The 27,068-nt window shown below is 54.0% G+C and overlaps 1 protein-coding gene across 3 annotated transcripts; it reads left to right on the forward strand.

Moving 5' to 3' along the window:
- The first annotated feature begins 4,975 nt into the window (after positions 1-4,975).
- Ldlr (low density lipoprotein receptor) lies at positions 4,976-26,705 on the forward strand. 3 transcript variants are annotated; one of them, XM_021643797.2, is made up of 18 exons: positions 4,976-5,130; positions 11,056-11,178; positions 11,714-11,836; positions 12,675-13,058; positions 14,739-14,861; positions 15,675-15,797; positions 16,314-16,433; positions 17,155-17,280; positions 17,633-17,804; positions 17,892-18,116; positions 19,753-19,871; positions 20,206-20,345; positions 20,940-21,081; positions 21,294-21,446; positions 22,456-22,626; positions 23,114-23,191; positions 23,859-24,016; positions 24,919-26,705. In XM_021643797.2, the coding sequence occupies exons 1-18, from the start codon at positions 5,064-5,066 to the stop codon at positions 24,952-24,954; spliced, it is 2,583 nt and encodes an 860-aa protein (XP_021499472.2). In that variant the 5' UTR covers positions 4,976-5,063; the 3' UTR covers positions 24,955-26,705. The 3 variants fall into 3 exon arrangements, with proteins under 3 accessions (XP_021499472.2, XP_021499473.2, XP_021499471.2); XM_021643798.2 differs by having other exon boundaries at positions 11,059-11,178; XM_021643796.2 differs by lacking the exon at positions 24,919-26,705 and having other exon boundaries at positions 11,059-11,178; positions 23,859-24,091.
- Positions 26,706-27,068: the final 363 nt, after the last annotated feature.

The raw sequence follows: 27,068 nt of genomic DNA on the forward strand, positions 1-27,068 counted from the left end.
AGATCTGCCTGCCTCTGCCTCCCCGAGTGCTGGGATCACAGGCATGCACCAGCGAGCCTGGCATTTTTGTTTTTCTTTTTTATTTGAGACAGGGTTTCTCTGGGTAGCCCTGGTTGGTCTAGAACTCTCTATGTAGACCTGGATGGCCTCAAACTCAGAGATCTGCCTCCCTCTACCTTCCAATCGTTGGGATTAAATGTGTACGCCACCAATCCCTACCTCTGCACGTTTTCAAAATTAATTTATTTAATTGAGAAGGTAGGGGTAGGGTTCCTGCCACAGTGTGTGTGGAGCTCAGAGGACAGCCTTCAAGAGCTGGTGCTCTCCTTCCATTATGGAGGTCCCAGGGTCAACTTTAAGCACGTTTGCCCAGAGACCCACCTTGCCTGCCCTTTTGTTACTATGTTAAATTCTGAACAGTCTTTCCCCATCACGTGAACCAAGTCTATGTTGGTGACGCCCAAGATGTGGGTACTTACTGTACTCTCTCTTTTTTTCCCAAGGAAAAGCTAAAAAAATACCGTTTCAATATTGATAATTCTTTCAAGTAGGTCGTGCCCAGGAAGAGTGGGGCTTGGTGATGTCTGTGACCTCAGGCACAAAGGCACGTTTTCTGCAGCCTGAGGAAAATTTGTCTCAAAAACAAGAGACAAAAATAAAACAGAGGGGTCTGGAGAGATGGCTCGGTGGTTAAGCGCTGCTTTTCTAGAGGACCAGAGTTCAGTTCCCAGCACCCACCCACATGGCAGCTCACAACTGTTACTCCAGTATCTGACACCTTCATACAGACATACATGCAGGCAAAACGACAATGCGCGTAAAATAAAAATAAATTCAAAAACAAAACAGGAAAGAGCAGAGGGCTGGGCCTCCCTGGCTACAGGCTTGTCTAGCCGGAAGCCCTGGGTTCCATCCATAACCCTGCAGAAACTGGGGTTGTTGGTGCAAGCCTGGAACTCCAGCTCTCTGGAGGTGAAGGCTGAGCCTCAGGTTAAGGCTAGATAGATACACAGTTTGAGGCTAGACCAGGTTACATTGTAAATTGTAATTTCCTTTAAATCAAAATCCTGGTGGTGAAAGCCTTTATTCCCAGCACCTGGGGGTGGGGGTGGGGGTGGGGGTGGGGCAGAAGCAGGTGAATTTCTGTGAGTTACAGGCTAGCCTGGTTACATACAGACTCTGTTTCAACAAACAAGGAAACAAAAAACAAAAATCAAAACAAAACAAAAAAATCAAAATCCTGGGACTAGCCAGATGTGTCTTAATTGGAATTACTGTTTCTGTGAGGAAACATCATGAACAAAAACAACGGGAGGAAAGAGTTTATCTGGCTCACGTAGACCCAACCTCAAGCCACTGACGGAAGCCAAGCAGGGACTCAAGCTCGCTGGGAACCCAGGCAGGATGATGCGAAAGCCGTGGAGGGGAGCTGCTGAAGGGCTTGCTCAGCTGCTTCCTTACAGAACCCAGGACCACCAGCCCAGGGAGGGCACCAGCCCAGGGATGGCCCCCCGCCACAGTGGGCTGGACCCTCATCAGTCACTAAGAAAATGCCGTACAGCTGGGCCTTAGGGACCTTTCTCAATGTTCCCTCCTCTCAGATGACTTAAGACGGCTTGCTTGGTTGGCAAAGTGTCTGCTGTTGCAGCACAAGGACCGGAGCTGACCCACAGCCCCCAGGAAGAAAAGTCAGGTGTGCGTGCACATCTGCTGAGAGAGCAGGGCATTCCCAGGCTTAAGAGCCGCGGGCCAGTTAGTTTATCCAGTCGGAGCGGCTGGCTTCAGCCAGCTGTAAAGATAAGGCGGACAGACGACAAGGAAGGCACTCGGTGTAGAATTCTGGCTGACCTGAGCGCACACATCCCCAAACACACTAATTTAAAACCAAATAATTTAAATCCAAATTATGTTCATTTCTTCCCGTGTGTGTGGGGAAGATGTTTTCTAGAGTTGAAAAGGAGGGAGGAGGAGTAAGGCAGGAAGTGGAAGAGGAGAGAAACAGGGAGGAGGAAGGAGGGATGAGATGGAAGGGGAGGAGGGCGGAAGGAAAAAGAGAGAAATCAGAGACTAGCTGCCAGATCCATTCCTGGTGTAGCTTCTGGGTGGACAGCGGCACCAAACACTCTTCTGAGCGAGCTCAATAATTCTCTCAAGCTAGTGATGGGAAAGCAAATGGAAGGATGAGAAACAGAAGCAGAACCTCTCAGGAGCAAACTCTGCTGCCTGGGGCAGCTCAGGAGACACCACAGGTGGCAGGTGAAGAAAAATGAGGCAGAAGGGCACACAGACCCGATCCCAACAGCCCGAGACTGCTCTATCCAATCAGTGAGCGCATCAGGATGGGGTGGAACACACCTCACACACCACACACGAATCAGGGAGTTACAGCTACTTAGGTTAGAAGCAGCATGGCTTGTTTCCAGTATCTGGGCATAATCTATTGTCTCTGTAGGTGACCGGTCAGGCTGGGGTAAGCCACTCTTTATGGCCAGGGGCTATCTCCTGATACAGCCTGCCTCAATTCCTCATGACCTCAGGCCATTGCCCAACAGCAGGGACAGGCTGAGGCTTGGAGATGTTGCAGGCAGGTGACGATCTGGGAAAACTGGCCTGGCGGGAACCGCTGGCCAGAGCCCTGCAGATCTGGGACCCTCCAGACAAGACGGCTCAGCAGAGATTCCTTCCCGGTGACTGCCATCGGCCCAGAGGGGAGGAGCCAGAGGATCCCAACGAGCTACAGGCTGCAGTCCGGCTCCTCGGGAGGCTGAGGCCCTCCCTAAGCCCACGAGTTGGTTATTCACGGTGGGTCTGCTGTTGCCCAGATCGGGAACCGCCAGGTGTGACAGGCTGGTCCTGAGAGCGACTAGGAGCGAAGTGACCTCAGCCGACCTCCACCATTGCAGGCGCACGTGTGTGCACGCACAGAATACAATAATAAGATCATTTTTAATTAGGTGGATAGCAACTGAGGACACCTATCAACTCTGGGCGCACACACACACACATACACACACACACACACCACTCTAAAACTCAAGAGAAAGAAGAGACAAAGGAAAAATCAACTGATGTGAGGGCGGCACACACCCCTGAGATGCAGGCAGACCTCTGAGGACCTCTGAGTGTGAGACCAGCCTGGCCCCCAGAGGGCCTGGAGAGAAGTCTCAATGGTTAATGAGCCCTGAAGAGCACCTCCCAGAGATCCTGGGTTCAATTCCTATCACCACATGGTGGCTCACAACCATCTCTAATTGGATTTCTACTTCTGCTGTTGAAGACAGAGCTATCATATACATAAAATACATGGATAAATAAATCTTTAAAAAACGAGAGTAATCAGCTCACAAAATAAGCCTGTCACATCTTTTTGGTTTGTCGTCACATCATGGCTGGCCTCATGTTCCTCCTGCCCCTACCTCCCTCCGGGGTGCTGAGATGTCAGACCTGTGACCGCAGGCCTGGCTCACGCGATGCTGGGGACGAAGCCCCGAGAGCGAAGGCCCTCTACCAGCCAGGCCCAGGGCGCCCGCTCTCTCCACTGCCTCACCTCCCAGCCTCCTGTTCTTCGCTTTGTTATCTACTTTTTTATTTCTGTGTGTGACAAGCACGGACATGCCGGTCCCAGGAAGGAGTTCTTTCCTCCCCGGTGGGTCCTCAGGCTTGAATTCACGTCATGAAGCTTGGCTGCGTGTACCAGGCTAACTCGCCAGCCCCTGTTTGTTCTTTGGCTGGGAGCAAGGTATGGAATCTGAGGTCTCATACGGCTCTCAGAGGTAAGCATTCTGCTGCTGGACCACACACTCAGTCCCACAGGGACCCTGTTAGCAAAGCCCAAGAGCCTTTGATTCCTCAAAGCTTCTCTGTGGCAGCCCGAGATTAGGCACCCAGTATTGGGGTGGGGAGAGCACCTTTGGTTGTTTTTGCTTTGAGGCAGGGAGGTTCCCGTGTGTTCGACCTCTTCCTGTAAAAGGATAACAAAGTGGTACCGGGAGGAGCATCCCTAGAAAGAAGAAACAGACAAACCAGTATTTCCCCCAACACAGGAAGATCACGACCCCATTGATTTTGAGATGAATTCCTTAAAGTAATTTTAACTTTATTTTTGAAATAGGGTCTCTCTCTTGTCAGATGGTGGTGGTGGTGGTGGTGGTGGTGGTGATACACACCTTTAATCTCCAGATCCGTGAGTTCCAGGACAGCTAGGGCGACACAGAGAAATCCTGCATTGAAAACAAGAAAGAAAAGAAAAAAGAAAAAGAAGGAAGAGAGAGAGAGAGAGAGAAAGAGTCTGTTTATGTAGCCCAGGCTAGTCTAAAGCTTGCTGTATAGACCAGGCTGGACCTCACTCACAGAGCTCTGCCTGTCTCCTTCCTAGTTACTGTGCCACCACATCTTTCTATGGAATGCTTTCATTAATCATCATTTCAACTACTGGGTCCTACCCCACCCCAAGACCAAGTCATTCTTTCTTTCTTTTCTTGTTTTTCTTTTCTCTTTTTTTCCTCCTTCCTTCCTTCCTTCCTTCCTTCCTTCCTTCCTTCCTTCCCTCTCTTTCTTTCCTTCCTTCCTTCCTTCTTTTTTTTCCTAGTTAATTAACTAGTGGAGAGGGGTGCACGGGGAAGTCAGGGCACAGTTGGCTAGAGCTGGTTCTGTCTCCTTCCAGTGTGTGGCTCCCAGGGGTCAAACGCAGGTGTCCAGGCTGCCCGCGCCCTCACCCACCGCGCCAACTCGCGTCCCGCCCCCGTTCTAGCAGCCCTGCACTGGCTTCCTTCGCACTGGCCGCCGAGCGCGGCCCACACGGGGACTCGGATGACGCCTGAATAGACCAAGGACGAGCAGCTGCCCCGGGGTCGGAACCCGCGCGCGGATCCCCGGGGCGGCAGGGGTTAACGGGGCGGCGCCGCGCGAAGCTCCTCCCCGCGCGGTGGGGCGAAGACCTCCGCCAGTCACCCCACCGCAGACTCCGCCCCTCGGGAGCCTCCCCGGCGGGTGACTCCGGGGCCCCGGGCGGCGCGTGCAGTCGCCGAGCGCAGCTGGGCCGGCGATCCGAGCGCAGGCGGAGGATGAGGACGAGGATGCGCACCGCGTGGGCCGTCGCCCTGCTCCTGGCCGCCGCCGCCGGCCTCTCAGGTCAGGCTCGCTCCGCAGCCGCGCGGGCTCGGGGTCCCGGGCGGACGGGGACACCGAGGCGGGAACCCCTCGTGTGGACCCGGAGCGAGGTCCTTCCCCGGGGGCCGCTCTGGAGAGGGGGCCGGGGTTGGAGGGCGTCGGGGTGGGCTTAGCGGAGACGGCCGGGGGTCCTCAGAGCGACGTCGGGGTCCCTGGCCCTCGCTACGCGGCTTGGGGGGTGGGCGCCACAGCGGCACCCTAACCCTGCCGCGTGCCCGGAGGCCCCGCCCCGGCCCCGCCTCCCACCGCACCTCCGGGTTTCTATTGGGTGCGGCCGGAACAGGCGAGCCTCGAGCCACTCCCCTCGCCCAATGGAGGGCGGAGGATGAGGTGCGGGGGCGTGGCTTGCATGAGCCGGCGGGGCGGGGCGGGAACCTCCAGGATGTCCCCTGCATTCTGAGGCTTCATTCCCTACCTGATCCTCGCCTTCCTATTGGAGTTCACGCCCGCGCCTCTGGTCGCCTACGTCTTGGTAGCCGCGACCACCAGCCAGGGCGGGCCGGGGACCCGGCAAGGACTCTGGCAGGCCTGGTTTGTTCCCGCTCTCCAAAAGTTGTTGGGTTGGGCTGCCCCGTACAGTGGACTTTCGTATTGGGAGAGGTGTTGGAATTTGGACAGGAGGCTCGCCGGTGTGCAATCAGGTTATAGTCTCATCCAATTTTGCAGTACTGGGGATTAGACTCAAAGCCTTGCACATTGGGACACATGCCCTGCCGAGTCAGCTCTTTTCCCGGCGTCCACCTCTTGATAGACAAGGTCTCATGTAGCCCAGGCTGGCCGATAAGTCCTAGTCCACTTTCCTCCGCCTCAGCAGCGTTGGGATGACAGGCCTGTGCCACGACGGCTGGATTCGGGGTCCTCGGGGTAGAACTCAGGGCCGCTCACGGCAGGCAGGTGCTCTGTCAGCCCAGCCCAGCCCAGCCTGGTTACTGCTTTCCTTGAGTCAGCCCGGCTGGCACCCTTTCCACCCCAGAAGCAGCGCGGGGCCTGACTCGCGCAGCAGGAGCTTGGAAGGGCTTTCTGTCTGTCAGCTCTGGGTGGCTGTCAGCGGGGCTATTCTGCTTCCTAGGGAGGAGGAAAGACTAGTGAGAGCCTGGCTCAGCTGGGCCTGCAGAGGCAGGTGGATCCCTGTGAGTTTCAGGACAGCCTGAGACCTGGCCTCAGAAAGGTGAAAAGGCCAGGCTGAACACAGCGGCAAACCTCAGCCGTTCAGCTGTAACTGCAAACAAGGCCAGCCCAGACGCCCTGATTAGATCAGCGTGTGTATCCAACACCCATCGTTGCCTTCTGCAAGAAAAAAAAATCATCTTCTCAAGTCTTGAGCAAGACCTCGTTTCCCATCTCACAGGAAGGCCAAAGAGTCCCCTCCCCGACCGCTGGCCTCGCTGTCACTCTCCAGGTTGTCCTGGCTTCCACGCTTTAACTGAGAATGTGATCTACCTCACGCACATCTCCCCGTTGATCTAGAGCAGACCCGGGGGCTGGGGTGGTGACTCAGCTGGTGATGCCATTGCAGTGCAGGTGTGAGTTGTAATTCCTAGCATCCATCTAAAAGCCAGGTGTGGGGCAGCCTGTGAGGGTGAGACCTGGGCTCTGTGAGAGACGGGTTCAAAGCATAAGGGGGAGAAAGACCGAGGAAGCCATTCCACTTGGCCCTCTGGCCTCCACAACAAACAGCCAGGACTCCATGAGGGGTGTCACATGTGGCAGAGGTTTGTCTCGGCACAGGGAAAGCACAGTTTTGCAAGCCCTGGGAACATGCCGTGGGTGCATTCATTCGTCTCTGTCTGCCACATTTCCCTTTTTTTTTCTTTAGTTTTTGTTTTTGTTTTGGGACAGGGTTTCATTGTGGAGCCCTGGTTGTCCTAGACTCACTTTGTAGACCCCGCTGGCCTCAAACTCTGAGATCCACTTGCCTCTGCCTCCCAAGTGCTGGGATTAAAGAGGTGCGCCACCCCCGACTGGCCTCTGTCACATTTCTTGCTGAATAAAATTGGGAAAAGACTGGGTGAAGTTGGATTTTTTTTTTCCCTCTAGCTCTTTTCATTTCTTTATCTTTGGAGATGGAATCTCACAAGGTAGTGCACACTGGCCTTGGGACTGTGGGAGTTCATCTGCATAGGCCTTTTTTTCTTTTCTTTCTTTTTTCTACTCTTTTCTTTCTTTTGAGTAGGGTCTCAGTGCCCAACTCAGTTCTGACTCCTGAGGGCAGGGAGCGGCTCATTTGAGCCAGCCTTCCTGAGATTGCAGGCCTGGATTACAGGCCGGGAGGGCCCTGTGAAGCTCCCGTCTCAGGGTAATCTGTTCTTATCGCCCTGCTTCCTCCTGCTATCACTGGCTGCATCTGCGGCTTGGCTCTTTGGCCAGGCTTTTGGCATTCCTCCGCTTTCTACAATAAATACATTGGCAGCGTCGGCACTCTCTGGACAGGTGGACCAAATCAGCTTTGGTTGCTGGGAGAGTGGAATTAATCAACAGGATGGAGACTTGGGGAGTGGGTTGCTCTGGACGGAGCTCACCCAAGGCTTGGTGGCGAGCGCCTTCACCCCTGAGCCATCTTGATGCAGGAGAACCTTGAGGTAGTAAGACAATGCTGTGAAGGATTGACTAGCAGACCTCCTTAGGAGATGAATGAGCACATCCGGCACCATGCCTGGGGGCGGGCCGCTACTGACCGTGCTTCTCCTGGTTTCTTTGCATGCCATCTGTACTCAGTTTGAGAGAGAAAACAGAAAGTGGCTGGGTGTGTGGCAAAGTCCTGTCACTTTAGTGCTCTGAAGACCTAGGAAGTATCAAGACGTTCTCAAGGCCAATCTGAGCTCTATGAGGCTTAGTCTCAAAAGAGAGGGGGCGGTGGAGAGGAAAAAGAAAGCTTAGAAAGCAGTGACCACCTTATTTGTGTGTGGGAAACAGAAGCTTCCCCTTTTCAGTGTCTGTGGCCTTGTTCGTGATTTGTCATTCGTGACGTTCCACATCGGAAGGCCAAGGCTGCCGAGGTTGTGTGCATGTTGGCTGAAAAGGCATGTCCTTTTTTCAGGGTTTACTATACAGAAGGGTGGCCTTTTACTAGCTTTTATTGGTCTGAATCACGTCTGTGCTGGAACTCCCTCTGTAGACCAGGCTGGCCTTGAACTCACAGAGATTCACCTGCCTCTGCCTCTGCCTCCCAAGTGCTGCATCAAAGACGTGAGCATCACACCTGCCTTGCTTCTAGGCTTTACAATGACTTTATTACTTGTTTGTTTTGTGTATGTGCGGGCTTCAGAGGAGAATGGACAGAGCGGGTTCTCTCCTTCCATCATGTGCGTCCTGGGGATCAAACTCAGATAAATCTGGAAGCAAGTCCTTTGCCCACCCAGCCATCTTGTTGGCCTCGTTCATTTCTTTTGTTTGCTCGAGACAGGACCTCCTTGTGTAAGCCAGGGTGACCTGGAAGTTGCCGTTAGCCCAGGCTGCGCGCAAACTTGCAGTAGCCTTCTTGACTCTGCCAAGGGGGCCTGGGGTGACAGGTGTGCACCCCCAAACCGCATTGATATTTTGTTTGTTTGGTTGTGTTCTTGAGCCAGGGTCATGTTCTGTAAGTGTGGCTGCCTCCAAAGGTGCTGATCCTCCTGCCTCCACCTCCTGAGTGGCAGGCCTGGCGGGCTTGTACCACCTCAGATGGTCTGTGCGGTGCCAGGGACGGGACCCCGGCTTTGTGCTTGCTGACAAAGGCTCTGCCACCTGACCCCCAGCCTGGCCTTGGGTGTGGCTGTTATTTCCACACCCACACGCTTATTTGTATGTCATTCGAGTGAGAGCGTGGATTAGCGTCCAATCGCCGGCTGCATGGCCTGATGGGGTGACACTTGGCAGCTCTTTCAGGCAGCCCTCATCGGGTGACACTCCTCAGCTCTTTCCTGCCAGTGCCCCACTGAACTTCCCTTTTGTAATGACCCAGCCACTCCCGGAATTCTAGTTGCCTTGGTCACCACCATTAGCTTGGGGGGGCAGTGAGTCATTTCCTTTTCCAGCCAGATCCTGGTTGAGTGAGTCACCCGCTCAGGTCTGAAGCTGTGCAAGGAGTATTGTGCTTTAACACTGTTACAGGGACAACAACAACTACAACAACAACAGAATTACAGCGTAGCTGGCCAGGTGCTGGCACCTGATGTGTCCATGAACAGCAGAAGGGACCATTGGGCTGTGGATTTCTGGCAACGAACTTCAGATTCCTGAGTGAACCATGATGGGGCGCACACACCTTTGATCCCATCAAGGCAGAGGCTGGCTAATCTCTGCGTTTGAGGCCAATCTGGTCTATGGAATGAGTTCGAGGACAGTCAGAGAAACCCTGCCTCAAAACAAACAAAAACAAAACCCCCAAACCAAACACAACCAAAAATTTTAAAATTAAAAAAAAAATTTAATAAGCAGACATGGTGACCGATACTTTCATTTTTTATTGGAAATAATTTTTACCATGTAGTGTATATATATGATCGTGGTCTCCTGCCCCTCACGCCTTCCCGGATCCTTCCCCAATTCCTTGGATTCTTTCTTTCTATTTAGAAAACAAAACAGGCAAATGAAAAAAAAACAATCAAAATGAAAATAAAACAAAACAAATGAACAGGAAAAAAAAGGAAAGAGCAAGAGAAACACATATATACTCAACACACACACATGCATGCAAAATCTGTAAAAACACATGATTGGAAACCATAGGATACAAGCAAAAGACCTATAAAGTTTAAAAAGAAAAAAGCCCTAAGGACACACGCGATAAAAATCTCCAGAACACCCCAAGTTCACCTGGTGCGGCCGTCTACGACTGTGGAGTACGACTGTGGAGCCTGTCCTGTTGGGTGTGGTTCATGTGCTGAGAAGCGCTGCACTGGAGAAAGCTGATTTTTCCTCTGTGAGAGGGTTGGGGTTGGGGACTCGTGTCCAGTTCCCCTCTTGGCGCTGGGACGCCAGCGGCCTCTGAGCTGTGCCCCCGTCTGAGCTCGCTGCCCCCGTCTCTGTGAGATCCACTGTGCTGGCCTGCTGTGTCTCGAAGGCCTCTTTATTGCTGTCTCCAGCCCTCCGGCTCTCACAACTCTTCCTCCTTGGAAGGCTTCCCTGAGCCCTGAGGGGAGAGATTTAGGCCTATTCAGTGCCGACTGCGCCACGGTCTCTTGCTCTCTGCACACTTTCCAGCTGTGGGTCTCTGTGTTTGTAGTGCAGGAGGAGGCTTCTCTGGTGATGGCTGAGCAAGGTGCTGATCTATGAGGACAGCAGACAGTCATTAGGAGTCATTCTGTTGCTGTGTTCCTTTAGCAGAAAGAATTTGCTCTCCCCCGGGGTCCTTTCTAACCTCAGGTTCTTGGCCACGGTGTCAGTGTCAGGCGTAAGTTCCGCCTCATGAGGCGGACTTTAAATTGGATCAGAGAGTTGTTGGTTAGTGTCACAACTTGGGTGCCACTGTTGCACCAGTGTGTCATGAAGTCAGGCGACCATACTTTCATCTCAACACTCAGGTGGCAGAGGCAGGCAGACTTCTGTGAGACCAAGGCCAGCCAGGGCTACACGGTGGAATCCTGTCTCAAAATACAATTTAAAATTCCCTAAATAAGTAACTAGTTAGTTTAGATACGTTTTGTTTTTACACTCTCTCTTCAACAGCCCAGATATCAGTATTAGTATTCACGGCTGACAGATTTCCCCTTCACACTTAATTACTTAATTTGTTGAGCCTCCGCTGTCCTTTTGGGTCCAACCGATTGATTTTGCTGGCTGTGCTGGGTAAATTGGCCAGCAGTTGGTGGCCGGCATTTCGGCCGCATCTGCTGGCCAGCAGGACGCCGTGTGGTCAGCCTTACATTAGGCCCTTGAGACACCCTTCCTTCCCCTTTCTTCTCCCAGCAGAAGACTCATGCACCAAGAACGAATTCCAGTGCAGGGACGGGAAGTGCATCGCCAGCAAGTGGGTCTGCGACGGCCTCGCCGAGTGCCCGGACGGCTCTGACGAGGCCCCGGAGACATGCAGTAAGCCCCCCTAATTTGTTGGTGCTACCGGGGACCGAACCCATGGCCTTGCACGTTCCAGGCAGGCGCTCTTCCACGCAGCCACGTCCCCAACCCCTCCCCGGGGTGGTTCCAGGCCCGGGCTCTGCTGCTGTGGCAAGGCCCCATGTTCTTGACCAGAGCAGGATGCTAAGTTCATTCTTAACTTTGAAGATAGCTCAGTCCCCAACCCAGATACCCCAAATCCAAAGTATTTCATATGCCAGGACGGTGCAGGGTTTCACAGGCGACCTCGTGCTGGGGCCTGCCGTCACTGCACTGGGCCCCGAAAAGTGCTGGATGACATCATCTTGAGGGGCCGGGGAGGTGGCTCTGCGGCGTTGGTGCCTGTGGCCAGCATGAGTTTGCTCCCGGGAACCGACATGGTGGAAGGAGAGCAGGAGCCCCTGTGTTGTCCTGTGACCTCCACGTTCTGTGGCTTCACGGTCAGGAGGGAGGTGGAGCCGCCAACACCAACTTGGCTTCCTTTTGAGTGGCCGCTCCTCCTCCTCCCTAGTGTCTGTCACCTGTCAGTCCAAGGAGTTCAGCTGTGGGGGCCGCGTCAGCCGGTGCATTCCGAACTCCTGGAGATGTGACGGACGGGCCGACTGTGAGAATGGCTCGGACGAACAAGGCTGCGGTGAGTGCCGCCCCGGCCCACCCTGGGCGTGGGGGTGTGCCTGCATGTGTGCGTGCGTGCGTGCGTGCATGCGTGTGTGCGTGCGTGCGTGCGTTTGCGTGTGTGTGTGTGTGCGTGCGTATTTGCGTGCCAAAGAGTCCCCCGGGAGCCCTGGGGTGGCCCATCGTCATGCGTCCCTGGGGCGCGCCCCCTGAGGTGTGGTGCGGTGGCTCCCTCTGAGCCCGCCCTTTGGCTTGAATCCACTTTGAGAGGTGGAGACGTGGCGCCTTCCCTCGTGGCCATCAGGAGGGTTTTTTGAGGTGGGGTGCGCTCGCGACCCGTGTAGGCTGCACGTGTCGGAAGTGCTCCTGTCTGTGTGGCGCAGACCTGGGTGCCCACGTTGGCGAGGAAGGCCTCGCTGGGTTAGGGTCAGGTAGGAAGCAGGGCTGACGGCTGGAGGCCAGGGTGCTCACCAGCCACGTGGCCTGAGGTCAAAGCTCCGATCTGTGCGGATCCATTCGCAAGGCCCCCGTGGGTGGAGACTGGGGCCTCAATATTCGATGGGTTTCCCATGCCTACACGCCCTCAGTGGAGTGTAATTTACACGATCAGCAGGAAGAGCAGTTCACAGCAGTACCTAAGGCTCCAGGATGTGCTCCTCCCCCTGCCTACAACACCCCAGTGAGGGGCTCGGGGTGGCCCAGTGGGACAGAGCTGGCTTGACACCTGACCTCGTGACTGAGGCAGAGAACGGGGTGTTGTAGCTTCCGGGGCCCTTGCGTACAACCACCACCATCTGTGACCAGGCTGGTGTGGGCTGCGGGGTGACAAGGCCCTCCCCTCCCGGTGCACCCCACAGCCCCCAAGACGTGCTCCCAGGATGAATTCCGCTGCCAGGACGGCAGGTGCATCTCCCAGCAGTTCGTGTGTGACCAGGACCGCGACTGCCTGGACGGCTCGGACGAGGCCCACTGCGAGATCACCACCTGCGGCCCCGCCCACTTCCGCTGCAACGCCTCCGCCTGCATCCCCAGCCTGTGGGCCTGCGACGGGGATGCGGACTGTGAGGACGGCTCCGATGAGTGGCCACAGAACTGCGGGGGCCGAGACACCTCCTCCCTGTGGACCAGCGACCCCTGCTCCTCCCTGGAGTTCCACTGTGGCAGTGGCGAGTGCATCCACCGCAGCTGGGTCTGCGACGGCGGCGCCGACTGCAAGGACAAGTCCGACGAGGAGCACTGCGGTAAGGCCCCGGGCAGGGGAGGTGAGTGGCCGCCAGGCAGGGCAGGGGAGGTGAGTGGCCGCCAGGCAGGGCAGGGGAGGTGAGTGGCCGCCAGGCCCTGCGTGGTGCGCTTTGGGGTGAGGCATGGGCGGGGTGGGTGAGAACGCTTACTGCCAGAGCATGAAGTCCTGGCCGGCTCTCCAGCAGCACAGCCTGTAACTCCAGCGCCCCAGGATGTGGAGACGGGGATTGCTGGGGCTTGCTGGCTGTCAGCCTAGCTCCAAGTTCAGTGAGAGACTCAAGGGGATGAGGAGCGGCCAGAGTGTACCAGAGCACACACCTGCATGTGTGCGTATGCTCCACACACGACGTGTAAATCAAATTTAAAAAATCAGCCCAGGATGAGGGCTGAGCATGGTGGCACACACACCTTTAGAAGCAGGTAGGTCTCTGTGAGTTCAAGGCTAGCCTAGTCTACATAGCGAATTCCAGGACAGCCAGGGCATTGTAGAGAGACTCTGTCTCAAAAAACCAAAGGAAATAAGTTAAGAAAAAAAAAATAAAAAATCAGAGGCAGGCGGATCTCTGTGAGTTTGAGGCCAGCCTGTTTTACAAAGTGAGTCTAGGACAGCCAAGGCTACATGGAAAAACCTGTCTTGGAAAAAAAAAAAAAGACAAAAATATCAATCAAACATGGATTAAAAAAATTCTTTGGAACAATGAATTTTTTTGAAGTTTTTTTCAAAACTGGGTTTCTCCGTGTAACCTTGGCTGTCCTGGACTTTGTAAACAAGGCTGGCCTGGAAATCACGGAGATCCACCTGCCTCTGCCTCCCTGAGCACTAGGATTACAGGCATTTGTCACCACGCCCTGCTGGAACAATGAAAAAAGAATTTTTTTTTTTTCAATACAGGGTTTCTCTGAATAGCCTTGGCTGTCCTAGACTCACTTTGTAGACCAGGCTAGCCACAAAGCCATAGAGATCCACCTGCCTCTGCCTTCGTGAGTGCTATGACTATAGTTGTGCCCACCACACCCTGAGGAACAATGAATTTTTAAAGGGTCAGGTGTGTGGTTAAGGCCACTGAACCAAGTGTCTTGGTTTTCTGTTGCTGTGATCAGTGACCAAGGCAACTTAAAGAAAGTTTGTTGGGACTCACAGTTTCAGAGTGAGTCTGTGACTATCATGGCAGGGCGTGTGGCATCAGGCTGGCAGGCATGGTGCTGGAGCAGTAGCTGAGCGCTTAAAGCTGATTGACAAGCAGGAGGCAGAGAATGCTAACCGGGAAGGGTGAGAATCTTTCGAAACCTCCAAGTCTGCTCATCCAACAAGGCCACACCTGCTAGTCCTTCCCAAACAGTTCCACCGACTGTGGGCCAAGTATTTTGACATATGAGCCATTGGGGAGCCATTCTCATTCAGATCACCACACCTCACATGCATGAGGCCCAGGGTTCAAGCCCCTGACTGATTTATTTAAATTAGTGTATGTGTGTGGGCACATATATGGAGGTCAGAGGACAACTTCTGAGCCGGTTCCCGCCATCCACAATAGAGATACTAGGGGTTGAGCTCAGGTCTTGGCTGGCAGTTGTCTGTACTTGCTCAGCCATCTTGCCAGCCCTGTAACTGCGGTTCAGCGAGCGCGTTCTTGTTCTCTGATTGGGGCATCTCGTGACTGTCACCCTGTGCTCTCCAGTGGCGCCCACTTGCCGGCCTGACGAATTCCAGTGTGCAGATGGCACCTGCATTCACGGCAGCCGCCAGTGCAACCAAGAACACGACTGCCAGGACATGAGTGACGAGCTCGGCTGCGTCAACAGTAAGCCCCCGCCGGCCTGCTCCCTCGGTGTTTATAAGCATTCCTGTCAAGTTGGGGCACTGCTCCTCTGGGTGAGGGGTGGAGGTCAGGTCCCTAGCACGTGGGTCTTTTTGTTTGGTACGTTTTAAGGGCTTGGCCCATGCTGGGCATGGGGGGTCGGCCTATAATCCCCGTAATCTGGAGCCCGAGGTAGGAAGCCCACAAACATGAGACCAGCCTGAACCAAACAGTGAGACCTCCATCTAAGAAACCCAGGTTACCCAAAAATTCATCTTTGCAGTCGTCATTATACTCTCTCTCCAAGACTTGTTTGATCTTGCGGAGTCGAAAGAAACCCTGTCTCCGTTAAACGTTAACTTCCCAGCTGCTTGCCCAGCTCCCAGCAACCACCGCCCAGGGGCTTGGCTCAGCCTTGCCTGCGCAGACCACAGGCTCTGCCTCCAGCTTGGAGAGGAAAGAAACACCACCAAGAAACTCTTTACAGCAGGCATGGTGGGCCAAGCCTGTAACCCCAGTATTTGGGAGGCTGAGACAGGAGGGTCTCCATAAATTCCACGGTCCTGGATGCCAAGAAGTTCCAGGCCAATGGGGCTATACAGTAAGACTTTTGGCAGGGCTACCCTAAGCCATGCCCCCGCCACGTCACTGGGGGATTCTAGGCAGGGTATGTGCTGCAGAGCCACGCCCCTAGCCCCTCACTCGGGGATTCTAGGCAGGGGTTGTACAAATACTCCAGCTCTGAACTATCATCTTATAGAGAACAGGCAAATCCCTGTAGCTCGGGTCCTCCTAACCACTCTTTGCCTCTGTCAGTGACACGGTGCGATGGGCCCAACAAGTTCAAGTGCCACAGTGGCGAATGCATCACCTGGGACAGAGTGTGCGACAGCAGCCGGGACTGTCAGGACTGGTCGGATGAGCCCATCAAGGAGTGCAGTGAGTGTTGGGGAGCCGGGCATGGCGTCAACATGTAGTAATCGCTATGGAGTTGTGAGCCCAGCCAGCACCCCCACAGTTCAACAGGCTCAGTGTGCATCATAGACCTGACACAGCCTTGGCTCCAGGGCAGGACAGGCCTGAGGGGAGAAGTGCCGGGAGATGAGGGTCTGAGATGATATATCTGAGTTTATATGAGGATCCCAGCACTCATATAAAGGTGTTCCTGGGCTAGAGAGATGGCTCTTACAGAGGACCCAAGTTCGGTCCCCAGCACCTAAGTAGGGTGGCCCAGGATGGCCTGTAACTCTAGCTACCGGGGATCCATCTTCTACCCCAGTGCCTCTCGCATCTGCATTCATATTCTCACATGCGGACACACCTACCCACAGTTCAAAATCATAAAAGTGAATCCTCTTAGGAGCGTTTTGCAGAGACAGCGCAGTGCCAGAGTGTTCTCCAGTGGAGAGTCTCAGGGGCGTGAGAGCAGCCAGTCTGTGTTTTCTCCATCTGCAGAGACCAACGAGTGCTTAGACGGCAATGGTGGCTGCTCCCACATCTGCAAGGACCTCAAGATTGGCTATGAGTGCTTGTGTCCCGGCGGCTTCCGGCTGGCGGACCAGCACAAGTGTGAAGGTAGGTCTGTAGCTCGTCCAGCCACCCAGGCCTTTCCCATCGAGCGCCGTGCCTCAGTTTCCCCGTGTGCTCGACAGGCAGGAGTGCGGTCGCCACTTCTTAGGGCTAGGGGGGTTTGAAGGATGAACGCTGAGCAGGGCCCGACAGGTAGCGTGTGGCTCACTGGCAGTACTGCCCCTGGGATCGTCTTAAAGGTCCAGGCTAGAGCTAGGGCTTATCTCACAAGCAGCAAGCTCTGGGTTCCGTCCTCCAACACACGGTAAGCCTAGCATGGTGGATGTGATGGCTGTAGGATCAGGAGTTCAAGATCATCATCTGTGGAGCACGTTCAGGGCCACCCTGGGCTCTGGGAGATGTCTCGGGAAACAAGAGTCCAGGTGTGGTGTGAAATAGCTTTAGTTCCAGCGCTTGAGAGGCAGAGGCAGGCAGATTTCTGAGATCAAAGCCAGAGCGCGTATGGGTCTGCTGGGGTTCCATACAAAGACCACTAGTAAATAACAGAAAATCAACAAAAAATGGAGAAACTAAAGAAGTGAAGGAAAGGTGGATGGGCGAATTCCACAGTTACGAGGCGCTGGAGGTGAATGACAGGGTCCTGCCGAGGGGAGCGAGCTCCAGCCACTGGAGGGCGCCTTTTGATTTCCGTTCTCCTGTCCCACCTGCGGCCCTGTAGCCGGGTCCCTCTCCGCTAGGAACAACTCCTCTCTGTCCATATTCACAGATATCGACGAGTGCCAGGAGCCGGACACCTGCAGCCAGCTCTGTGTGAACCTGGAAGGCAGCTACAAGTGCGAGTGCCGGCCTGGTTTCCACATGGACCCTCACACCAGGGTCTGCAAGGCTGTGGGTGAGCGCCGGGAAGCAGAGGGGTGGGCAGCCTCGCTCAGAACCGCTGTGCATGCTAGCGGGGTGTGGTAGCTCTCCAGGATCCTGGCCGGTACTGGAGCAGTACAGTGGGGACCTGGGGACACGGGGGACTTTGGCCAGATCTGTCCTTTCTAGGAGTCTCCAGCTGAAGCTGTCGGACTTCACCTGTCCTGCCTCATATCTGGACAGGATGGGGGCTGGGAAGAGGGACCCTAACCTCTCTAGTTACTCTGGCTAGAGCAATGGATGCCAGGCGCTGGGGCTGGAGTTCTGGCCTGGTATACTTGTGAAGCCCTGGGTTCGGATCCTCACCGCCCTGCTTGACTTTGCAGGCTCCATAGCATATCTGCTCTTCACTAACCGCCACGAGGTAAGGAAGATGACCCTGGACCGGAGTGAGTACACCAGCCTAATCCCCAACCTGAAGAACGTGGTGGCCCTGGACACCGAGGTGGCCAACAATAGAATCTACTGGTCTGACCTGTCCCAGAGAAAGATCTACAGGTGAACTGCCGCCCCCTCACCCTGTCCCCACACCGTCCTGGAAGTCCAGGCTCCAGGCTCTAATGGGCTCCATTTCTTCGGCCTCAGCGCCCTGCTGGACCAAGCCCCTAGCTTGCCCCACGACACCATCATCAGCGTGGACCTGCAGGCTCCGGATGGGCTGGCGGTGGACTGGATCCATGGCAACATCTACTGGACGGACTCCGTCCCGGGCAGCGTCTCTGTGGCCGACACGAAGGGTGTGAGGAGGAAGACGCTGTTCCAAGAGAAAGGGTCCAGGCCCAGAGCCATTGTGGTGGACCCTGTGCATGGGTGAGTGTCGTAAGAGCTGAGAGGACAATAGGACAGGACGGGGGTGGGGTGGGGTGGGGTGGCCAGGGCTTGTCTCTGGAAATGTGTACCTGAGTGGGATGGCGCCCAAGCTGCAGTGAAGACAGTGAAGTGGAGGCTGGGGGTTGTCAGGGATAAGCTGCGTTTTATTGGTTGGTGGGTGTTTGTTTGTATTTAGAGACAGGGTTTCTCCCTGGCTATCCTAGAACTAGTTCTGTAACCAGGCTGGCCTCACACTCTGAAATCTGCCTGCCCCTGGCTCCTGAGTGCGGGGGTTAAAGGTGTGCACCATCACTGCCTGGCAAAATTAAGTCTTAAAAAGAAACCAAACCAAACCTGGCTCAGTGTTAGGTAAAGGCATTTGCCTTCAAGCATGACACCCTGGACTTAGTCCCGGGCACACGTAGTCGAAGGAGAGAACCGACCCCCCAAAATGTTGCACGAGTGCACGCTTGCACACGTGCTCATGCGGTGGATAGTAAGTCTTAACTACAGTAAAGGTCCGGGGGCGTGGCTCACCGGGCAGCGTGCGTGTGCACGGAGCCCAGGGTTCTGCCTCAGTTCCACGTGCAGCATGCCTGGCCGTGAACTCCTGTGAGAGGCAGGAGGCTCAGGAGTTGATGGTGGGCTGGAAGCTAACTCCATAATGAGCTGAGACTGTAAGCCACGAGTGACCTAGGCTGGGGTCGCGGCCCCATGGACTACCTTCCTAGCTCCCAGCACACAGGAGGCTCTGCGCTGCACCCCAGCACGAGAAAGAAACCCACAAACCGGGCTGAGGGGCACACGCCCTCTCACGCCGGCTGTTTGATTTTGTGCCGAGTCTCCCAGGCTAAGACAGGCTTGTCCAAGGACAGCTCTCAGGGGTCGTTCTCTGCTTCCTCCACTCTAAGTCACAGAGAGAGCTTGACCTCGGCTTGTCAGGCCTGGCGGCAAGCCCCTTGAGCTAAGCCATCTTTCGGGCCCCAGGGACAGCCCTTCTGAGCTTGTGTTCTTCCCTCTGCATAACCACACACATGGTGCTCAGACACTCAGGGAGCGGAGTACGGCTCTTCCTCAGCTCAAGGAGGTCAGACAGGTTTCTAGGAACTCGCTGCTGGTCTCTGTCAGGGCTCAACACGCCCAGCAACTGCCGGACGTTGTCTGCTGGGAAGCACACCCCACCACCGGCCTCCCGCCTCCGCCTAGAGTGTTCTGTCCCTGCCAGGACACATCCGTGTCCACGGAGGAAGAGTTCCTCCGTGTCTGGGCCGCAGGCATACTTGCATACAGACATACTCTGTGTGTTCCAGTGTCTCTGCAGAGGGGCCTGGGGTTACTGGTGCGCACTACCACCCCGGGCTTAACCGCACACCGGGAAAGAGGGGCCGGCCATCCGGGGTGGCAGGCCTTTTCCCTGAGAACCCTGCAGAGGCTGTAGTTGGTGTGGGTGGAGGGCTGGAGGGCTGGAGGGCAGATGCCTCGGTCTGTGACGTGCCTGCCTTGCACATGTGAGGATCTGAGTTTGCTCCTCACTGCTCTAGTACATAGAGAAGTGTTTAGGCTCTCGCCGCCATTAGCGGGAGCTCCCGTCTGAGGGTCCTCATCTCTCGGCTGTCTGGTCTGTTGTTTTTCGCAGCTTCATGTACTGGACAGACTGGGGCACACCTGCCAAGATCAAGAAAGGGGGCTTGAACGGTGTGGACATCTACTCTCTGGTGACAGAGAACATCCAATGGCCGAATGGCATCACACTAGGTATGTCCAAGGGCTGGCCTCGCCTGCTGGGGCTGGGCACAGTGAAGAGGACAAAGTCCATCCTTGAGATCCGATCGATACCGCGCCCTGCCTGTGCAGATGGAAGGGTTACTGGGCTGAGGCATTGTGGCCTTCAGGTTCATACCTGGCTGGAGGAGCTCCCCCAAAGCTCCCCCCTTTACCCCAACCGACTGCCCTGAAAAATCTTCTTCCATGTTCTGGAACTTTCTGGAACATTTTAGATCTTCTGGAACATTCTGAATATTTAGGCAAACTGCATGATCGTATTCTAACCTGGCCTCCGCATATTTCCTTGTCTGTTTGTGCATTTTAGACCTTCCCAGTGGCCGCCTCTATTGGGTTGATTCCAAACTCCACTCTATCTCCAGCATTGATGTCAATGGGGGCAATCGGAAGACCATTTTGGAGGATGAGAAGCAGCTGGCCCACCCCTTCTCCTTGGCCATCTATGAGGTGAACCCCAGGAATGTGAGGGAGTCTGGTCTGGCCATAGGTTTGTCTCATGCATTCAAGCCAAGATTGATTTGAGTATCAGCTCCTGTCTAGAGATCTAGAGAGAGGTATTAAAATTTCTATTTCCTGGAGCTGGTTTTTATTTTATTTTATTTTTCTGTGGTGCTATGAGTAGAACCCAGAGTTCAGGAAGAGATAGGCAGTAGTGGTGCATGGCTTTAATCCCAGCACTCCAGGAAGCAGAAGCAGGTAAATCCCTGAGTTTGAGGCCAGCCTGGCATACAGAGATAGTTCCAGGACAGCCAGGGCCATCATACAAAGAAAACAAACAAGACTGAGAAAGACACCTGACATCAACCTGTGGCCTCCGCACACTATCCACGTCTGTAAAGCACATGAACGCTTGCACACACCACACACAGAAAATGGTCGGGATGGGAGATTTTATGCGTATTTCACTGCATTTACAAGGTAGACTTCCTATCGCTCCCGGCACTGCTTGTGCTTAGAGCACCCCAGAGGTGCGTGGGCCGTGTGCTTGCTCCTTCGGTGGCTAATGGGCGTGGCCGTTTTCCATACATATCTCCTGTGCAGGATAAAGTGTTCTGGACGGATATCATCAATGAAGCCATTTTCAGTGCCAATCGCCTCACGGGTTCAGATGTTCATTTGGTGGCTGAAAACCTCTTGTCCCCAGAGGATATTGTCCTGTTCCACAACATCACGCAGCCCAGAGGTAAGCCCCGCCCCACCTACACTCAGAATAAGTTTTTCTGCCGTCATCCCAGAATTTCCTATAATCTTCTGGCTTATTTGAAGATGGGTTCAACACTCTCCCTGTAGCCAATAATAAAAGTTCCAACCATTACTAAAGAAAGAATTTTTCTGGACTATGCCAGTGTATCTGATGTTAATAACTCATTCTTTACGAACTCTCCTTCCTTCCAGGAGTGAACTGGTGTGAGAGAACAGCCCTCCCCAATGGTGGCTGCCAGTACCTGTGCCTGCCGGCCCCCCAGATCAACCCCCACTCCCCCAAATTCACCTGTGCCTGCCCCGATGGCATGCTGCTAGCGGAGGACATGAGGACCTGCCGCACAGGTAGGGGCACAAGTCCTGGGGCTGTGCCCACATGGAGGCCGCAGAGGCTGCCCAGCCATCAGAGCTCAAGAATGGAGGTTCTCTGCCTGTCTCAAATGAAAGTACACATAGACTGGGGTCCCCTTGACGATCTAGTTGTCTCTACGCTCTGTGTGGAAGTAGTCTGACTTCAGACTGGGGTAGCAAGTGAGGAGGACCCCCTTTCTCTGATATCTGAGAAAAGTCAGTTTGGAGTTGTCTTGTTAAAACAGCTAGTCTGAGACTGGAGACTTTATAAAGCATAGAAATTTGCAGCCAGCAATAGTGGCACACGCCTGTATTCCTAGCATTTGGAGGCAGAGGCAGGTGGATCTCTATGGATTCCAGTCAGCCTGCTCTACAAAGCGAGTCAGGGCAGTCTGACTTCTACGTGTCCGTCTGACCTGAGCCGCCTCACTTTATCCTTTTTCTTACCCAGTCCAGGGCTACACACAGAAGCCCTGTCTTGAAAAACAAAATTTGGTAGTTGAGTTTTCAACATGTGGATTTTTTTTTTTTTTTTGTAATTTATTTACCTTTATCTTATGTGCATTGGTGTTTTGCCTGAATGTATGTGTGAGAGTGCCAGATCTTGGCGTTACAGATAGTCGTGAGCTGCCAGGTGGGTGCTGGGATTTGAACCTGGGTCCTCTGGAAGAGCAGTTAGTGCCCCAGCCACCGAGCCATCATCTCTCCTGCCCCTCAACATGTAGATTTTTGGGGTCACTCTCACCATCTCAGGGACCACAGTGTCCTCAACATTTGTAGAGCCTACTGGAAGAACAGGATAGGCAGGGTGCAGTACTCTGCAGGCTGAGGCAGGAGGATCACACGTTTGAGGTCTTCCTGGAATAAACCTTAGCTACTTACTGGGTTTGTTTTCACTTGCTTCCCGATGCCTGTGGAGCTTGGTGACTGCTTCCTGCGCGGAGCAGAGGTATGAGCGGCACCCTGGCTCGTGGCACTCAGGGTGTGTTTATTTCCCCTTCAGAAGTCACTCCTGTGCCGACCACCCAGGGGACATCCGCCACCAGGCCGGTGGTCACCGTAACAGCTGCCAGGCCCACGAAGCACGAGGACCAGTCGGCTTCCAGCACTTCTGGGCAGCCTGGGCACATCCCAGGGCTCAGCACTGTGGAGCCGGTGACAGTGTCGCAGCAAGGTAAAGGCCAGGCCCACCGTTCGTCCTCTTGATAGGTACTACATCATCTTGATCACACTGCGCTTAGTGCGGTTGGCGACTGTGCCACCTGGGCTCTGTGGTCATGGCACCACTTGTGGCAGTCCCTTCTCCCCTTCCACCGTCTGAATCTCGGAATCAAACTCAGATTAGCAAGCTGGGCCACAAGCTCCGTTATTCCCTGAGCCGTCTCAGGGCTGAGTGTGAGAAGTGTCAGTGTGGCTGGAGATTTTGTGAAAATGTTTGCCATGTCTAGGGATCCTGGCCCTGGCCCTCGTTGACACTGGGTGAGAGATTAAGTCCACATGACTTGTGTGAACCTTGATCACATCTCCAGGTCCCCCTGGAGTTGAACAGGGAGATTGACATTTCAGGCACTGTCCTTGCCTGACTCCCATCACCTCCCCACTCTGACTTCTACGTGTCCGTCTGACCTGAGCCGCCTCACTTTATCCTTTTTCTTACCCAGTCCAGGGCGACATGGCTGGCAGAGGGAATGAGGAGCAGCCGCAGGGCGTGGGGGTCTTGTCTGTCATCCTCCCTATTGGTAAGTGCTGGCTGCTGGGCTGACATTGTGGTGCTCCTGAGACTTCATGCTTAGCCTGCTGGGCCACTTCACCTTTCTGACCTGAAACGGAACACGCTGCCTGAGGGCTGCTCCTGCCCGCCTCCTGCCACTGCCCCTTCCAACTTCATTCATTACAAATAAGATTAAGTGTCTCTGCTTGTGGTGGTACACAACTCTAACCTCACAGGCAGAACCTGGAGGTTTGAGGCCAGCCTGGTCGACTTCCAGGCTGGCCAAGGGGTACATAGTGGGTTTCTGTCTCAAAAAAATAAAGAGGGGAGGCAGAGGCAGGCGGATCTCTCTGAGTTTGAGAACAGCCTGGTCTATATAGTGAGTTCCAGGACAGCCAAAGCCACACAGAGAAACTCTTTTTCAAAAAAACAAAGGTGAAAATCTCAAAATCTAGAACTGGGGTCAGGCTATGGAGCCCAGGCTAGTTCAGAAGCTGGCATCCTCCTGCCTCATTCGTCCGAGGTGTTAAGCTCACAGGTTAAGTGCCGTCTCCCCTCCCCGTTATCTATTTGTATGATAGATGAGTATAATTTTACATTCAGAACACATCCCTGTTGCTTAAAGGGGCCAAAACGGGGTGCCTGGTCACCTCCCTGGCACAGGCTCTTCTCCCAACCAAGCCCTCTCCTCGCAGCGCTGGTCATTCTCCTCGTCGTCGGGGCCATCCTGCTGTGGAGGAACTGGCGGCTGAGGAACATCAACAGCATAAACTTTGACAACCCAGTGTACCAGAAGACCACGGAGGACGAGCTCCACATCTGCCGTAGCCAGGACGGCTATACCTACCCCTCAGTGAGTGTGGCCTTTCGTGGAAGAGAGGAGACATCAGACAAAGTGAAGGATAGCAGTTAGATGGAGTGGGGGGAAAAAAGGAAGCTTAAACCAGGGGGATGAATAGCTCAGTGGTAGAGCTCTGCCTAGAATCCCCCAGTTAGGGGTAAGAGTATGACTCACAGGTAGACCCTTGCTAGCCTGCTTGAATCCATATTCCATCCTGTGTGTGGCCGTGGAAGGTGTTGGGCTCCTGAGTATAGGGAGGATCAGCACATTGCAAAGGCCCTGGTAAGATATAAGAAGGGTTTAAGATGGCTGGAGAGATGGCTCAGAGGTTAAGAGCACTGACTATTCTTCCAAAGTTCAACTCCCAGCAACCACATTGTGGCTCACAACCATCTATAATAAGATCTGGTGCCCTCTTCTTGCCTGGAGGCAGAATACTGTATAAATAATAAATAATTATAATTCTTAAAAAAAGAAAGGAAGTGTTTAAGAACCTTTAGCGGGGGGAGGGGGTGTCAGTTCACTGAGACTGGAGAGATGGTTCTGTGGTTAAGAGCACTGGCTGTTTTTCCAGAGGACCCAAGTTCAAGTCCCATCACTCACACAGCACCCACAATTATCTGTAACTCCAGTTCCAGAGGATCTGACACCTTCTGGCCTTCAGAGGCACCAGGCACACCTGTGATGCACAGACTTTCATGAAAAGCACATCCATACCCACAAAAAGAAAATTCTAAAAAATAAACGTGAGGGAGATACATAGGGAGATAAATCAGAGAGTCTGCAAGTGAGAGCGAGGGCATTGTGAGCCCGAGGCCGGAGAGGAACGCCTGCTCTGTGGAGTGGGGTGGGGTGCCTTCTGGTGCGTGCTGCCCTGGTAGACTGATTGTTTCCTGTTTACGGTTTGCTGACAGAGGCAGATGGTCAGCCTGGAGGATGATGTGGCGTGAACAGCTGGACGAGCCATCTCCGTCTGGATCCATTGCTGCTTGGGCAGGAAGGACACTTTCTCTACACCTCCTTGTCCAGGACTGGTCCTGCCGCCTCACTGGCCTCTGTGTTGCTCAAAGCAAGATAACTGCGAAGCTGGGCCGGGGCCCAAGCTCAGCGGCCTTCTGCCCCAGGTTCTGTTTTATATATTTATTATCCGGGGGCAGAAAAGGCTCCTGGCTGCGCTGAAGACGGGAAACCTGCCTGGGATTTTCTTTTTTCGTCTTTCTTTACTTCGAAGGCAAAGAGGTGTCCCAGGAGCTTCTGCCCTCTTCTCTCCTCAACCCCACAGAGGAGGAAGGGACCAGGTGGAGGAAAGCCTGTTGTTCTGAACGTGCGATAGCAGGTGCTAGCGACAGGGTCCAGGCACCACAGCCAATCTCTAAACTCAGGACGCGTGCATTCACCTCCACCCTGCGAGCCTTCCCTGCCTGACTCTGGTCATGTAAGCCCTGCAGAAATCAGGAAGGTAACCTCTGACATTTGGTACTGATCTTGCTGGATCTGGGCCCCAGCAGCTGCCAGTGACTGATTCCTGCTCATGCCTTTGCCAAAACTGCACCGGTTCCTGGAGGGACAAGCCTGAGTCGCCATTCCCCTTAATTTCTGTGAAGTGCCTGAGGCAGCTGGTTGTCTTGCTCAGGAGTCGTGCCTCTCAGGAGTGGCCATCGAAGCCTTCAGTCCCATGCCCAGCCGCACGGGACCTGCACTTCATTCTCTCTTCGCACTTTTCCAGTTCAGGGTTGGGCACCAAGGTGTTTCCCACGTGTACTCTTAGGTTGCACTGTTTGGTGGAGTGTTGGGAGGGAGCCGCGGGCCAGAAGTGGCCCGGTACCCTTGACTATAGAAGACAATTCCCAGGGAGGAAGAAGACATCGGAATGATCAGGAAGCCATTGCCCTCTTCAGTGCTGGGTGGAACTCAGGGTCTCTTCTTGTTTTGTTTTTTACTTTCAACCTCTGCCTGTTGGTTTCAGATTCTACATGACACCGTGATGGGTTCAGCTCCTCTGATGTTAGCAGTGATTCAGCACTTGTTTCAGGGCTTTCCCTGGCTTAGCTGTCATCCCAGCACTGGGAAGCCTGAGGGGGGGCAGCCTGGGCTACACAATATGACACTCAGAAAGGAAAAATGGGAAAAGAAAAAATAAACCGGCATGATTCTTCATGCCATAATCAGCCAGGCATGATGGTGCACACCTTTAGTCCCATAACTCAGACCCTGTGTATCTAAAAAACCAAAAGAAACCCCATAATCTAGGTTATTTGGGGGAATTTAGAGGAATACTTATAACTTGTCACAAGTTTGTCACAGGGGTAACTCAACTCGTGGATTCCTGCACAGATCCACCTAAAGGATGCCACTGTTCAGGACGTGAGGGACCACCGCCTAGCCCCGTAGGATACTTGTAAAGAAGCCACGTGCCGATGGCGCCTGGTCTGTTTTCGCTCTGTATATTTGTTCAAGGTTATCACACATATGTATTAGATCTATTTATTTTTGCAAACCCTGACTGCTGTACTTGGTGACATTTCTCCAGCCTAGGCTGGGGTGACACTCTGGGATGCTCTGTGTACAAAGACTATGTGAATGGACTGTTCTCGAGCCTGTGTGTTGCTTTGGGGGGGAGGGGCTGCTTTGAAACCACTGTCCGTATGTTTTTAGAGGCTGAAAATGTCCTACTGTGATGCATTAAATTCCTTTTTGAAGACTTTGTTGTCTCTTTGTGTGTTGGTGTGGCATGCAGAGGCAGACAGCTTGGAGGACAGTTTTGTGAGGTCAAGTCTACATTGGCCCAGGCTCAGGAACTTGAACTCGGGCCCTCAGGCTTGTGCAAAGAACACTTTTGGCTAAACACGTTTACTCATGTATGTGTCTATAGTATGTGCACATGTGTATGCAGGTGCACATACCTGTGTGTGGAGGCCAGGAGACATCATCGGGGGTCCCGAGACTCCAATTCCTCGGAGGCAGGGTCTCTCCCTCAACCTGGGGCTTGTCTAATGCCAACGAGGTCCAGCCCGCCTCTGCTTTGCTCAGAATTGGGGTTGCGGGTGTTCAGAGAAGCCTCATC

Source organism: Meriones unguiculatus, chromosome 1 (assembly GCF_030254825.1).
Source record: "Meriones unguiculatus strain TT.TT164.6M chromosome 1, Bangor_MerUng_6.1, whole genome shotgun sequence".
In the NCBI taxonomy this organism is placed as follows: Eukaryota; Metazoa; Chordata; class Mammalia; order Rodentia; family Muridae; genus Meriones; species Meriones unguiculatus.

Coding starts and splice junctions, on each gene's coding strand:
- Ldlr (XM_021643796.2), top strand. CDS start 5,064: ATGAGGACGAGGATGCGCACCGCGTGGGCCGTCGCCCTGCTCCTGGCC. Junction 17,281..17,632: donor CAGGGTCTGCAAGGCTGTGG/GTGAGCGCCGGG, acceptor TTGACTTTGCAG/GCTCCATAGCATATCTGCTC. Junction 18,117..19,752: donor GTGGTGGACCCTGTGCATGG/GTGAGTGTCGTA, acceptor TGTTTTTCGCAG/CTTCATGTACTGGACAGACT.